Source organism: Ochotona princeps, chromosome 9 (genome assembly GCF_030435755.1).
Source record: "Ochotona princeps isolate mOchPri1 chromosome 9, mOchPri1.hap1, whole genome shotgun sequence".
NCBI classification, from domain to species: domain Eukaryota; kingdom Metazoa; phylum Chordata; class Mammalia; order Lagomorpha; family Ochotonidae; genus Ochotona; species Ochotona princeps.
The window spans coordinates 32,949,508-32,964,781 of NC_080840.1; the positions used below are offsets into that span (position 1 = coordinate 32,949,508).

A 15,274-nucleotide genomic window follows, 5' to 3' on the forward strand; every position below is an offset into this window, starting at 1 on the left:
AGGGTTTTATTGTGATAACAGGGTCAATGTCACAGCCTAGCACATTAAGCCTGTGACACTTTCGACCTCTCTGTGGCCATTTGGGGTCTGAGACAGCTGATTATACACCTCTCCCTAACAGCACTTTCACAGTAAAATAAAAAAAGGAAGGAAAGAAGGAAAGAATGGAGGGAGGAAAGGAGGTACAGAGGTGGCACCTTACTCCTGGAAAACCCCTCCTTATTTGCAGAATTCCACTCCCTCCTGCTAAATTCCAACCTGTAATTACAGGAAGCACTTCCTAGACCCCCTCGGCAGGCCCTCTGCCCTGAACACGCTGCTCCCTCACTGTTCGCAGTGTACACGACTTAGAGCAAACTTCACTAGATCGCTCAGTTCAGCGTGAAGATGCCTTACAATTACATATGGCTCACAAATGATGTCATAAATATCCAAAAGGCCCTTGGCAGAAAAAAAAGAGGTTCCCTAATTCTGCATTAAGTTAAGCTTTTCGGCAAAGTTGATGTTCTTCACCCAGCACCCCTCAATGGTAAGAGCTTACATAAAACCAAGAGTAAGACTTTCAAAAACCAGTCATTCCACCGTGACAATCATCTTAGTAACTAATGTATAGATATGCTTTGATTCTCATCAGTCTCTTCTCTCATTTGGTGTCCCATCCAGGTTCCCCAGCTGCATTCAGCAACTGTGTCATCAGGTCATTTTGACCGAGCATTTTACCTTTTTGTTCTACCTCCTTCTCTTCAACAGAATGCTTTTCTGCTGGATTTTTCCATTAACTGTTTTCAAAAACCTGTGTTTACATTTTTAATTTCAGTTGTAGCAAACTAATGTCAGCTATTTAATTAAACTAAATGAGGTGTAGCAACACTGAGAAGCAATTTCAGAAACAACTGATGGAAGGAACAGAAATAACCTTGCTTTGTTTGCACGCTGGCATACTTTTCATTGAGTAGCAAAGGAACAGATAGTTTCATTACCTTCAAAATATGCCTTCAGAAGACCCATAAACACAAACCACTTGCTTTGGAAAACATTTACAAAATGCTGCCAGCCCTACATCATCTGTAATTACTATACTTTAGTGAGGCTCCTACTTTTTGCATGGTGACTGAGCAAAAGGCAATCTAAATCAAGCTTCTGTATATCATTGGAAAGAGAATGCAATGATGACATGTGCTAGCAAGCATATCCAGGTACTGTTTTAATTTTTTTTCATGCAGCTGGAAGTAATCTTATGCTACCAGAAAATCACCAAGCATGTGTTAGATACATCCAGAAGCTGATTTGCATAACAGTGATACACCAGATTGCCTCAAAAAGTAAAGAATTTTTTTTTCTTAGTATAATCCAAAAAGACATGATCAATTTATGAAAAAAAGAAATTACTTGAAAGAACCAGCAATAAAAAGATTAACATACATAAAAATGAGAGTATTCTTATCATGAAAAAAGTCTCATTTGCTGCCTCTGATCAAAATATGTAAATTGGTCAGAACTGATTTATTACATTCAATTTTATAAGAAGACTTTAAGGCTATATTATACTCAGTAAAATAGCAAATTAAAGTACAAGAAATAGTTGACATGCTGAAACAAGTCAAAACAGGAGAGTTTCGAAACACACATACACGGGTGTTCAAGGGATTCCTGTGCTCACACACTGACTTCAAAGTCGAATCCCTCTGAGAGCTGGTGGGCCTAGCCCGATCCTGCATCTCTCCTCCTAAGTACACGGTGACTTCTCAGAGGCAGGCAGCCAAGGGGCCCAGGAAGTCTCACTGGTGAGTGAATGCTGGGAATTCAGCATTCACTACTTCAGATCTCTCCTTTCTACCTGAGAAAATGGAAAAACAATTAGCCAGAAGAGGATTTCTTCTTCTTTCTCATAAAGAAAGGGAGAATTTCTCATGAAAGAAGAAATGTCTACTGAGTTAGCTACTTAAACTTGGCCGTGGTCTAGAGAAGATGTTTTTTGGTGAGGCATTTTAAAGTGCTATGATCCTAAGAAAACAAAAATTAAAGCTACCAAAGGGTGCTGGAGGATATGTTTTCCCTCCTTATTCCCCACTAGTCTGCCATCATATTCACTGTTTTTACAGTTGTGTTAGTTTGTTAGAAAAATAAAACTTAACTGGATCATGTGGCTATGTCTAAAAAAGGTGGAATGGGGGGGGTCAGCAAACTGGCAGATCTGACTGTGCATATTGGAAAGCAAGGAGCAACCTTTGTATGGAAAAAAGTGCCATGGTGAACACACAGCGGAAAAGCTTCTGTGATGACTACTGTAGCTGGCTAATTTAATTACATGAGGAAACTGCTGCCGAATCATTTCTTAAAATAAGTCACACAGATAAAACAACCGGTATATATATATTTTTTACATTAAAACAAATGTGTTTCTTCGATAGTGCAATGACATAAAAACTAGTCTTGAGCCACATAACTCAGATTTGAAAGGACCAGCAGCCAAGAGATGTATCTTCATTCTACCTCAGTGAATGCTGGTCAAATCACTTTAGCTCTCTAAGTCTTTACTCAATGAGGGAGTTAAGATTATTTCAGCGGACTCCATATAGGATTCTTTGGCACTTTCCAGTTCCCTCATAGCAACGGAAGTCATGAGATATGTTTAGTATCTCAACTAGACTTAAGGAAATCATAAATGTATCTGAAATAGGGCTTTGGTGGGTTATTAAAGTCTTATCTTTTGATATGTCAAGTTGATTCAGCTTGTTATCTAACGGTAAATGCAGTATTCTTGGATCATGCAGTCTGTGGGAGAAAAGGACAAAAAGGGTTCTTGAAAAGGATGTCCTTTATGGCGACTTTTACATCTAAGAAGGCATGGGCTACGCTCTGAGCTCATATGATGTGACTAAGTTGACAGAGAGGACACGGAAATGAAGAGAGTGATACTTACTCAGCACTTCATTTGTGCCAAGCAATGTGTAGTTTAGTCTGCATATATTCTGTCACCCACTCCTTCCAACCACCCTGGGATTCAGAGTCCTCACCTTCATCTGAGAGATAAGCTGGAGTGTAACTTTGTTGGTCAGTCAATTGGCCAACATGCAGGAGGGCAGGGATGCGTGTTCTGTCTGCCTTCCTCTGGCACTATGTGGCTTCATGAAGACTACTGCCATTTGTTAGCTCTAAGTAACTTCATTTTTCCAATTGGTAACAAGATTGTGAATAAGTGCTTTTTCCTACCTCCAGCTCTCTTGCCCGCCCTCAGTATGTTATGCCAACAGAACCAACAGGGCCAGGGCTTCAACCAGGGAATAGATGAACATCTCAGATGTGTTTTCAGCCACTCATCGCTGACAGGGTTGCTTTGCCAGAAACTTTCCAAGCAAACAGCCTCTGACTTGTGTGGACAAGAGGGCAATTTGCTGTGACTGCAGGCAAAATTAAATTGCTGTCACAGACTCAGGACACTTGAGGATGTGGATTTACTTGTAATTTTCTCTTTTTTTTTTCCATAGAGCTGGTCGTTTCCTTACCGCAAACCTAACAGGTGCGGTCATTAGGATGCAAAGGAGCAGCAACTAAAGCAAAGGTCTTTAAGTACTTCCTTACTCAGACTGAATTTTCTTCCCCAATTACATTTTGCACAATGATAGGTCTTCTTGTTAATTGATGGTATTTTTTTGTGGTTCTAAAGGCCCTATTTCCTCCTGTCCAAGCAAAACTCTATTTTAATACATGTATGTGTAAAATTTCTATCAGTCATTCTTCTTATCCAAACGTGCCCATATCTAAGAGAAACAGTTTCTTTTATAACACTTTGTTAAAACTAGTGGGAAAAGTAGTATTTTTTTTTTCTATGAGGCCACATAAGGTCTACTGGAATGAGACATACTGCTAAAATATATAACCTGAGGCCAGCAGTTTCCTAGCAAGAAGTCTAGATTAAGTTCGAAATTTGATAACCAAAACCAAGAGAAAGAAATGGACTAATTTACCTAGAGACAAGATTTGAAGGCAAATTTACATGGAAAACTGTAAGCACTGCACTGGATTTCTCATTAGAAGGGAGCAGAGTCTTAAGAAGACTTCATATACCCCAAGAGAACTATACTTACACAATTAACAATTCTTTTGTTTAAAAAAAGAGCTTTCCATTATTGCGTGTGGACACATGTGGGCTGTGTAAAATACAAGAGATGTGTAACACACGGTAAACAGAAAGTAGTGATCTTAAACAGGCCAAATCCTTGAACTCGTCATTAATAAATGTCTCTCCTGTATTCAGCTACCCAGGCTGCTGGGAGCCTGTTTTCTTCAAGCACTTCAAACACTGAAATCCAGAACATTTATTATTTTAATCCATTACAGGCAGTGCTTGATTTAACTTTATTGGTTGTGGTGGTGGTAGTGGTTATAAGTGGGGGTACAGCAATGTTCTTTTACACATCATTTCAAAAGGGCTTAATTATATTTTATAGTTTGGGCCAGGAATTCTGCTTGTTTTTTCGTCTAACAAGGTTCAAATGGAGTTCAGGTCAGTGATGAATCAGAAGAAAAAGTCAGAGATGGTTATCTCTCCGCAATGAGCTCATCTCCCTCTACGACAGGCTGGGCAGGTACATCATGTTCACGGCACCAATCACAGGAGATTCCTTTGATAACCTAAGTTTAGGCTTATTAGATAACTTTTGTTTTTCATGCAGTCTTGAAAGGAATACATCAGAAATTCAACCCAGAAATTATCTCTGAAGTTATCACTGCATGTATTGTAAATACTTCCCATCAGAATCCAAAACAGCTATAGTAATCATATAGCTTTAAACAACAAAAAAAGCACCTGAAGAACAATAAACACATAATGCACAATTTAATTATAATCCCTTAAGCAGAGGAAAATGTTAATACATCCCTCCAAAAGATACAGTATTACAGTAACACAATTTCTTAGACAAGGAGCAAGTAGATGAGGGAAACATATCTAAATAGTATCTACCCATTAGTTTAATACTGAAAAACAAAAATTTTCTAAAATTTTTCATTGACATGTTAATATTTGGACATACTGCTAGGGTACTATGAATAGCTAAACACAAATATATGGCAATGAACCATTCAAATCTAGGCAAGCAGCCCTTCCATTTCCTGTGTGTGTATGTGTGTGTGTGTGTGTGTGTGTGTGTGTGTGTGGAGTCAACCAATTCCTCTCTTCCAGTTCTTTATATAGTACATAATACATTGTTATAAAAATAGTTACTCTGTTGTGCTCTACTAATGTTTTCATTAAGCTTCAAATATTCATAAAATTTTAAGGACCTAACCAACGATCTTTTCTAAGCTAGTAGTAATCATAATGTTTATTGTTATCCTAAAATCTATGTGATCATATATTATAACAATTACAAGGAGAATAAAAGTTGCACATTGAAGTTTAATCTGTGCTGCAAATGATCTCTAAGAAGAGGACAGAATTAGAGTTTTACAAAAATAACATAGCATATTGGAAAAGGTATGATTTTAGCAGTTCAATTTATTTCTCCTTCAAGTTTTGAAACTTTGTATTCAAGTCTTTTTAATGCCTCAATAGTTCACTGAAACGCACAAATACCATATTCCCTGCTCCCCCAATCATTTATAGATCATTTAAGGATGAAAAAACAAAAAAGGAAATATTTCAGTACACGCCAATTCATCAGTAGCAACTCTGAAGCTTGTTATGAAGTGATATGAGGGAATCTGACCAGGATTAATAGTAGGACACAGTGCTGGGACAGGCAGGCAGGGTGTTGTGTTTCATGGACCATAGGCCATCTGTTCTATCCACCTCCATTTTACTTCTGCAAAACTATAAACGCACCTCTACCTCAGGGACTATAGAGAGGCATTAGAATTCTTCTGCTTTTCATTATCACAAGATTCAGTAACTCATTTCATTGTCAAGATAATCCCCTTTTACTTTTTCTTTTGCGCTTGCAGGGTATGCCAAAATGACAAATAAAAATCCCAGATGTTACAGACCTGATGAGGTCTCCACCTTGTCTTGAGTGTTGGGTTTAAGCTACTCGGGACATAGTGTCAGAAATGACAGGATCCTGATGCCCACACCCAATATTCATTATAGTTTGTTAGTGATTTGTATAGCTGTCTACAAGCTGTATTTCCACTTGAATCCTCAGTGGCTGCTCAAAAGTTAAGTTTGTCTTCTGGTTTCCACTGACGAACAATTCATTTCCTATTGTCCAGGCAATGGAAAGAGAAGCTATTTCTTCCTAAAGGTACCAGGAGTCTTTGGGGTGTTGTAAACCACTTACTATTGCAACATATTCTTTTAGCTAGTCATATCTAATTTAATGCTTTATTTCCCTTCAGACTACCTTGCAGGCTCTATAGCATCCCAAGGCTAAGCATAACGCCTGAGGGGCTTTTCTTCAGTAGACCTGGTGAACTGCGCAAAGAAAAGCTGCTGCTCTGCTCTGTATCAGCTAATGACCTGGTTTCACTTTTCAATGCATGAAAAGGAACTTCAGGCTGTTTGTATTTTTAATGGTCGTTAATTTGGTGAGCCCTAGAAGCATTTTACATAAGTGCAAAACAATCTTGCTATGCTGGATTGCTTTCTAATTTTGTCTGTTGGGAAGGTGAAGGTTCTTTTAAATCCCAGCTGCTTCACTAGAAGGAGCTCCACTCATTGCTTTTTGCATGGATGAAAAGCCTTTCAAGTCTTTGGATCTTCAGACTTTCTCCCCAGTTTGGGCTAACATGTCAGCCAAGATGGCCTCTCTCAGGTCCTTGTTCCAGTAGCATCTATATCCTATTTTTACTTCCTTAGCTACGTGAAAGTTGCCAATATAAGTGCCTCTGAGAGAGTCCAGTGCAGCCGCAAGCATGGCTCCTTTACAGCTCTCAACTGTGCACTCCTGTTGGCCGAAATCTAAGGAGTGCCGTCCTAATAGAGCCATAATTTACCCTGACAAGGGAGCTAACGTCTGCAGCTCACTCTGCACCATTCCTGTGGAAAGTGCTACGTGGTCAGTTCAGAATTTATAATCATATACGTGTAGTTTCTCCAAAATGACACACTTCAAATAGTAAAAAATGATTATGTTGTATGTGTATATATATGAGGGGAAAGGGCTGTTTCATTTTTTAGAAGAATACACTACAGAATGGACTAGATTCAATGGACAACAAGAGCAATTTTGCTTGCATAAAATAACAAATGTAAAATATCAATTGTTAATCAGATTCATGTTAATATTGATAATGCAATTATATGATTTTTTTATGGTATTACACACCAACTTCTAAAATACAAGCATTCTATCTACTAAAATCTGAGTTTTAGAGCTTTTTTTTTTTTTTTAGAACTGAAGACACAGAGAACAGAATTTCAGTGGTAATACAATTTAGGTTACTGTAAGTTACTGTTACACTAGCATCTGCAGAGCAGAATTAAGAAAAAAAAGTTCCTTGGAACTCTCCTACTTTAGGGTAGCAGAACAAAACAGGAGGCTAAAATTTGGTGGGTTTTGTCTTTGTAAAGTGAAAAATTTCATCATTTTGTTTTGTTCCCAGTGTTGAAAACACCAGAACAACTGGAATTACTTCTACCACTTTAGTGAATAATTTGCAAAAAGAGAAAAAGAAAGAAAAGGAAAAAAAGTAAATGAGTATCAGAGCACATCTCTGAGTATTTAAGTTTACTGATAATATTTTGGGAAGAAAACCAATTTTTTTTCTCTATGCTTTTATTATTCCCTTTTCTGATACATTTCTCATCGATTTGCGATGATTCAGAAGATAAAACAGTAAAATTATCAGGAGAATGAAAATATTTTTGTACCTTTGACAAATGAAGGAATATGCCTAAGACACATTCCCAGTGGTGTTTTTCTAAATATTACTTAGCGCACAAGATTCTTCTAGCATTACAAGCCTATTTCAGCTTCTAAATTAAAATTCATCTGGAAAGGACCATTTTTCCCTGTTTATATAACATTGTCACATAAAGAGTGTTAAAAAAATATTTCACTAAAAATAGCTTGCGTAAGTTAGGGATTAGAGCAGTTTCTGCTGCTATAATTGTTCCTTTGTAGTTTTTTCCATGATGTTTTTGCACAGTGTTTTTGACTGTGTTTATTAAAGTCAGCACATCAAAAAGGATCAAAGAGAAAGTGAGTGAGAACCAAAGAAACCCCAAGTGTGTTGTCTCATTGGGGAGCTATGCAGATTCGCATAAACAAGTGCAAATTGTTGAGGTTTTAATGAAAATTTTCTACAATTATTTTATCTTAAGTCATTCTATACAATAACATCTGTACAGCAGATGGCTATACTGTACCAAGGCTATGCTCCTTTTTCCTTCTCTGCTTAACAGTACATCTGAGATGACTGCTTCTGTCACTGTGCTCAATTTGGTTCAGCAAATAATCTGAACAGTGCAGCTGCTGCAGATGGTCACAACAGTTATATAAACTGTAAAATCAAAGACACAGTTAAGTATTTCTGTATTAGATTCAAACTATAAAAATCTTACATTGACCCTGCGAGCTCAAAGATATATTATAAAAAATTCTGGTTAAAGGCAGAACGGTATCACTCAAAAAAGAAAAAACGAAATATGACTACTGGTAAGTGGTTCTTCGTGGGGTGAGACTGTTTGTATTGGTAGTAGCTACTTTTACCAGTTATTAAAACTACCTCCTAAAATTATATTTGCATGTAATCTAAATCACAAAGCATGAAAATTTTAAGCTAGCAACTTCACAGTAAAATTAATATTCAAAGCTTTAATTTTTACATGGAAAACATGGTAAAATTAATAAAGCGTGCATCTGATTAATGTCCCTAGAGATCAGCCTGTACAAACACTAAACAATCACATATTATTTAATTATAATTTATTGTTTTGGTGACAATCTTTTTAAATTGAGCATGTTGTCACATAAAGCATAAAGGAAAAAATGATTTTGGTGTTCTAGTCTCATAATATTTTCTATTAAATGGTTAGTTCAGTTTTTATTTGATACAAATAACTATTTTTCAGAATAGCTGATGAATGCTGCACATGAAAATTGTATAAAGCATATCTTGGTGAAAGCACTAATTTTTATTTCTATGTTAAATTCATGCACATTTTATGGGAGTAGTATATGTATTTTTTCTAGTGTAAAGAGGGGCAAACAAGTTATAAAACCAGAATGAGTTGACTAAGTGGCACAGAGAATTTTAAGTTTATTGTAGATTTGTTTACCAAACGCAAATATCCTTAAAAGTAGAAGAGTAGCAAATGAATAAAAAGCAACTGAGGATTAAACAAACAAACAAATGGAAGCAGTATGTTTAACTCTCCTCTGCTGTGATGAAGGTGCAATGCAAAAGGCGTGGGACTGGGTTCAGTGTCATCTGTACTGCAATTTATTTGTGGACCAATCGGACACTGCAGCCTCCAGGGTTTCACACTCTTTCATGTTCCATGAACCTTAAGTTCTTCATTTCTAACTTTTAAGGCAATAAAAAAATACAGAACTTTTGCTGGCTTGGTCACAAATATTTCTGGTAAGAAATAAATCATCTATATTTTGGCTGAAGATTCATACTTTTCAAGCATAAAACTTCTGCTTTATCTCTTAAAACTACTGTGTCCAAACTAGCTATATCAAACTAAGTTCCTGTTAGTCTCCAGCTGTCACTTAATGAACTTTCGGTAAACAACAAATGTTATATAAAATTTAAGGATTTACTTTATCCCCTGCTCTATCCCCCAGTCTCATTTCTTTTCCTTCCTTTCAAATTAAAGTGGTTACAAAAAGAGATGATTTTCTTGCTACTTTTCCTTTCAGAGCAATATTTCTGGCACTGTGCCCTAGCCCTTTACAGTAGCAGTTTCTATGATTGAAAACTGTTACTTCCCACCTGTGTCTTGCCTTTCTTCTTCCCCTCCTTCCATTCCTCTGTCCACTCTTTTTAATTCAGTGTGAAAAGCACATAAGAACTCAGGGTAACAGGAGAAGAAAATGTAGATGTCATTGTCAGTGAACTTCTCACCTCCGCCCTCCCCATGACATTCAGTGTGCAGGGCCCAGAACCCAGCCTTCCCAGGTGCTGCCGCTGCCCGAGAGAATGCTTCCGTGCCATTCCCGCACAGTCGAACCTGGCTTTCTAATATGCTTTGTGCAGCCTGTCTCCCACGACAACAATTTCTATAATAGTCACTGGTGACTCAACACAGGAGCAGGAGAATCACCTGTAAGGCTTCTGGAAGCAAAGAAACCCAGTTTCTGATCCAACAGGTTATACATTGCCTGAGGATTTGCATTTATAACAAGACCCAATGCTGCTGATTCCGAGATGGTATTTTGATAACCAATGACCTAACTGTGCAAAAACTTGATTTTCTGGCTTCACGACATCTATTGTAGGCAAAAAAAAAAAAAAAAAAAGGGCAGAAATGAACAACTTTCACGCATTTGTGAGAACATACCTCAAGAGGTAGAGAGAAACATCATGACATTGAAATATCCAGACTCCATGGTTTTGTTATAAACTTATGTCTAAAGCAAGGTCACAAGCCCAAAATGCTCCAATATGTAATAGTCTGTAAAACTTTTAACATATACACAACACAAATCTTCAAAATGATGCTCTTCCAGTGTTGATAAATCACACTGCTTTCTCTTCATATTTCCACCCTCCTCCTTACCCTCACCGGCAACTTACCTGGGACTTTTTGTGCTGTTTTGACTTGAAAGCTTCCACTAAGGCTTGATAGCGATGCTAATAGACATGGCTTACTAGGATGAGGAACAGTTTCCATGGAGACCACAATCTGAGTAGTATGGGCAGAAATTTTTTGAAAGCAGGAAATAGCTCTCCATATGTTTTCCAGAATGGAAACCTTCTGCACTCCATCACCATGAACTTTCGGCTTGGACAACTTTCCACGGTAGCATTTGGAGACCGGAAGCTCCTCCTTCTTCAGTGTGGTGTCTGCTGTCTCTTCGCTAGGTGCAAAGCCACGTGCACTTTGTATCTTCTTTAAAAAGTGGTTCATTTGATCCAGTTTGGTAAAACTCAGGTTTGCTTTCAAAGGCTTGGATAGATCCAAGTTGATGTCTGCTACAGGGGTGAAAAAGGTCAGAAAATCTTAGTAATCTGGTTTGTTACTGCATACAGGCCTCCATTTTCCCATCCTGCTCCTACTTAACGTGTCACTAGAAAATCATCATATATTCATTAGGGTGGCAGAATGTTCTGTTTCGTTCACTTGTTTCCTAACTCTTCTTCTATAGGTACCTGAAGAAGCACTCTGCCTGGACTACATGAATGCCTACATCGCTGGCCCTGCTGTCCGACTGTCTGTTCCTGTTTGAGAGAGGGCTGCATGGGGTATGAAGGCCATTTGGTTCCAACTCTGACTACATGCTCCACGCTGCAATGAAGCCAATATTCCAGTTTGTGATTTATCTGAAACTGGCATTTTTTCCTTCAAGGAATAAGACTTACTACCCAAATGTTTGACACAAATATTGGTGTTACTAATAACGTATTAAACTCTCAGTTTATGACCCCTTTGTGACCTCCTGGAAACCACTGAGTCCCTGCACCTGTCTCTACATTCCGCACTGATGAGGAGGATCAAATACCTTACCCAACGTAATACTAATAGACGGAGATTTCCTAAAACCTACAATGCGTTTTATAGGAACCATATAACAGATGTTCTTATTTGTTAGTTACATACATTAAAGTAAACCACATTTACTCTTTTTAGCATTTCTGTTCAACTTTGTGAGCTTGTTCTTTAGCTGTCATGTCAAGAAGCAATTGTTTATGCCACAGTCATAAAGATGTTTACTTTTTAAAATTCTAGTTCTACCTCACATTTAGGACAATGGTGCTTCATGAATTAATTTTTATGTACTGTGTAAGGTAAGGGATCTAACTTCATTCTACTGCACGAGGCGGATCCAGATCTATCAGCAGCATTTGTTGAAAGGAACTATTTTTTATGAAAAATTTTGAACATATAATCATCATAGATATTAATAGGGTACTATGTGATGTTTCAATACAAGCACATATTATATAAATACATCTATCTTAAGGAGCACTACTTTTGACTTGTAGAATTTGGATTACTGAAAGAGGTTGTTGTTAAAAAATATTTCAGGGAAATTAAATGGATCAAACATCCTACATATTTATCTGTTCTGCTATGGGCTTCCAAATTATAATGTCTTACAGAAAACAATACCTACTTTTTGTCACAAAGAAAAAAAGAGAAAAACCTTAACAGATTATAGTAATAACAGAAAAACAAAATACTCAGATGCCAACATCTGAAGCTGCTTGTGATTTCCTGGATTCATAAGGACTTCAACTAAAATTAAGGATCAGAAGTGCTCACCTCATAACCACAAAAATAATTTAAAAACCTACCCATGATGTTGCCCAAATACCCTATACCACCAACCGCTGAACCTAATCAGTGTTCACTGACTGCAGAATGGAAAAGCACCTAAGGAATGGCACATGTAAGAGTTGTTGACTAACTCAATATGGACATTTGTCTTTCAGCTACTATTGTGGTACCAAGAACAAACACAAAAACACTGTATATGTGAGGACTTGCATAACACATCTTCTGGACTCGGCCTTCGAGTACTTCTGGGAAACCGTTTTTGGCCTTGGTTGTTTAGTGAGGTGCCTCTTACCATTGCTTCTAAACTACCATGTAATTTTGTTATCACCAGGTATCTACTTACATTATTTTGCAGTCACTTGCTTAGGTATCTGTCACAGCTGAGTGAACTGTGAGCTTCTGTATAGGTAGGACTGTCCTACTTAATATTCCAAGTACCTAAACTGATGTTTTGCCCATTGTAGGTCCTAACTGAATATTTGATCAGGCAATGCAGGAAAAAAGAAATCAATGAATACAAAAGCTTGCTGCCCCCTTTCCACTGAATTCCCACAGGGTCACCAAATACATTAACTCAAAACTCTCACTTTTCTCAGACACACCATATTCCCTACTTCAGATAACGGCCTCATAGTCAACCAAGTGGCTAAAGTTAGAAATCTGACATTTTGACTCCACATTTTATTTCCTCTTTCCCTGGTTCTAATCCAGCAACAGATTAAATTCTGTCAATTTACTTCTAAAACATTGCCTAAATTCAAACTCCTTCTTTCCAGTATTCAACCACACCTCACTTGTGCCCTCCATATCACTGACATTGTTGCCTACTAACATTTTCTTTATCTAGACCAAGTCCCTTTAAGCAAGTCTCCACAAAGTAACAACCGATTTGTTTTACATGAAATTCTGATTGGCTCACTTCTGTTTCAAATTCCTTGCTGGTTCCTGCTCACCTATGAAATAAAAGACCTGTCTCAATAGAATGGAGAGGCAGGAGGGGGGACGTGGTAGGAGCTCTCGCTTTTGCTGATCTGCCATCATGGTCTGCCTCACCTCTGAAGCTCCAACACTATCAGACAACCTTTCTACTTTTGTTCCTGTTTCTCTCTCTCTCTCTCTCTCTCTCTCTCTCTCTCTCTCTCTCTCTCTCTCTCTATATATATATATATATATATATATATATATACATATATATATATATAAATTTTTAAAATTATTTCTTCTTAACTTCAAATCTTCACAATATTGTTTAGCATTTGCACCAAGAAGTTGATCCATAGCATTAGACCAAGTGCTCTCCTCTGGATTCTATAGCATCCTGTAGAAGAATCTTTTAAGGGGCTCGGCAGTGTGGCCTAGTGGCTAAGGTCCTTGCCTTGATCCCATATGGCTGCTGGTTCTAATCCCGGCAGCTCCACTTCCTCTCTGTCTCTCCTCCTCTCAGTATATCTGACTTTGTAATAAAAATAAAATAAATCTTTAAAAAAAAAAGAAGAATCTTTTAAAAAGTTTTGTTCTTATTAATTTACTCAAGAAGAGGAATAGAAAGGAGAGAGAGAGAAAGAGAGAAAGAAAGGGAGGCAGGGAGGGAAGGAAACGTGGTAACTGTCATTGGCTGGTTCACTCTTCAAAAAGGCACATGAAGAATAAAAAAAGAAGCCAGACAGGTCTGAAGCACGAGAAGGACTCTATTACAGACCACTGCTCTTTGGAGGGTGGTGGGGGTCATGTGAGAAGGAAGGAGTGGTTGCCAGAGCTAAGGAAAGCTGGGACAACAACCGGCAAGAAATAGTTTTTTTAATCACAAGAAACTAGATAATGTAAACAAATGGAATGAGTTTGGAAGTAGATTCTTCCTGATTAGAATCCAGCCCAATGGACATAGTGATTTTGGCTCTGTCAGACACTGAGCAGAGAGCCCAGCTGAATCCACCTGGAGTTCTGACTTACATGGATGGTGAATTTACACATGTGTGTTGCTGTAAGTCATTACTTACATTGTAACTTGCGGATCAACGGAAAACTGATAGAAATTCCATATGTAAATTTAGCCATATGGTATTTCCAGCTTTCTAATGTGAGTGTAAGTGTGAAGTATTCAGGCCTAGGAGTGCTTGTCTTAGCTTCTTTTAACTTTTCTCCTAAAGGGAAAAACATCTAAATATGCTCTTGTCTTTGTTAGCTGCCTGCTGCCTTCTAAAAATTATTTGTGGATTCTAGGAAGGATGAAGCTCCCCCTCTCTCTGAATAAAGCTATAAAAATTGGAGAATATACAGCCATAAAACCTACACAGAGAAGCTATTTGGGGGGAAAAAGTTGACAAATAGACTCTGGAAGAAGACTAGCATTTAATATATTACCAAAAGTGTAACGAGCTTGTTTTTCTCCCTCTATAACCCCTAGTCTTGTTCAATGGCAGCCCCAAATCCAGAAGTGGATGTCACGTGCAGACACATGAAACACATTGCTGGTTTCCAAGAGAGTGACAGGAATTCTTATTGCTCAGAGGGACATGGACATTCCCCAAAGCCACCATTTTTCCTTTATTCTATTTGTATTCCAGAAAGCAAAAGAGGAGAGAATATTTTTCAATTTTTTTGTGTGTGAAACAATAATCACTCAAAACAAAACTAGGACACCTTAACAAAATGATATGCCACTATACCTCAGAAACTGAAATAGCAATATTTCTCCAAAAGCAATAAATCCCCAGTATACAAAATTAATAGTAAGCCACAACTAAGCAAGATTTATCCCTAGACCTGCCTAGTTGGATCAATTAATAAGTCAATACTAACAATCTCTAGTGGAAAAAGACATTAGCTGATTAAGAAAAAAAAACCTGAAGAATTTTCTTTTCATTCATGATTAAAAACTCC

The 15,274-nt window shown here is 37.6% G+C and overlaps 1 protein-coding gene across 4 annotated transcripts in view; it reads right to left on the bottom strand.

The window, feature by feature from the left end:
* Positions 1–15,274, bottom strand: part of VPS13B (vacuolar protein sorting 13 homolog B) — a 657,044-nt gene that overhangs the window by 144,338 nt on the left and 497,432 nt on the right. For 3 of the 4 annotated variants that reach the window (XM_058668587.1, XM_058668586.1, XM_058668589.1), the window contains exon 36: positions 10,690–11,088. In XM_058668587.1, coding sequence (XP_058524570.1) covers positions 10,690–11,088 — 399 coding nt within the window. The remainder of the gene's footprint in view (positions 1–10,689; positions 11,089–15,274) is intronic. The other variant, XM_058668588.1, reaches the window with a different exon arrangement.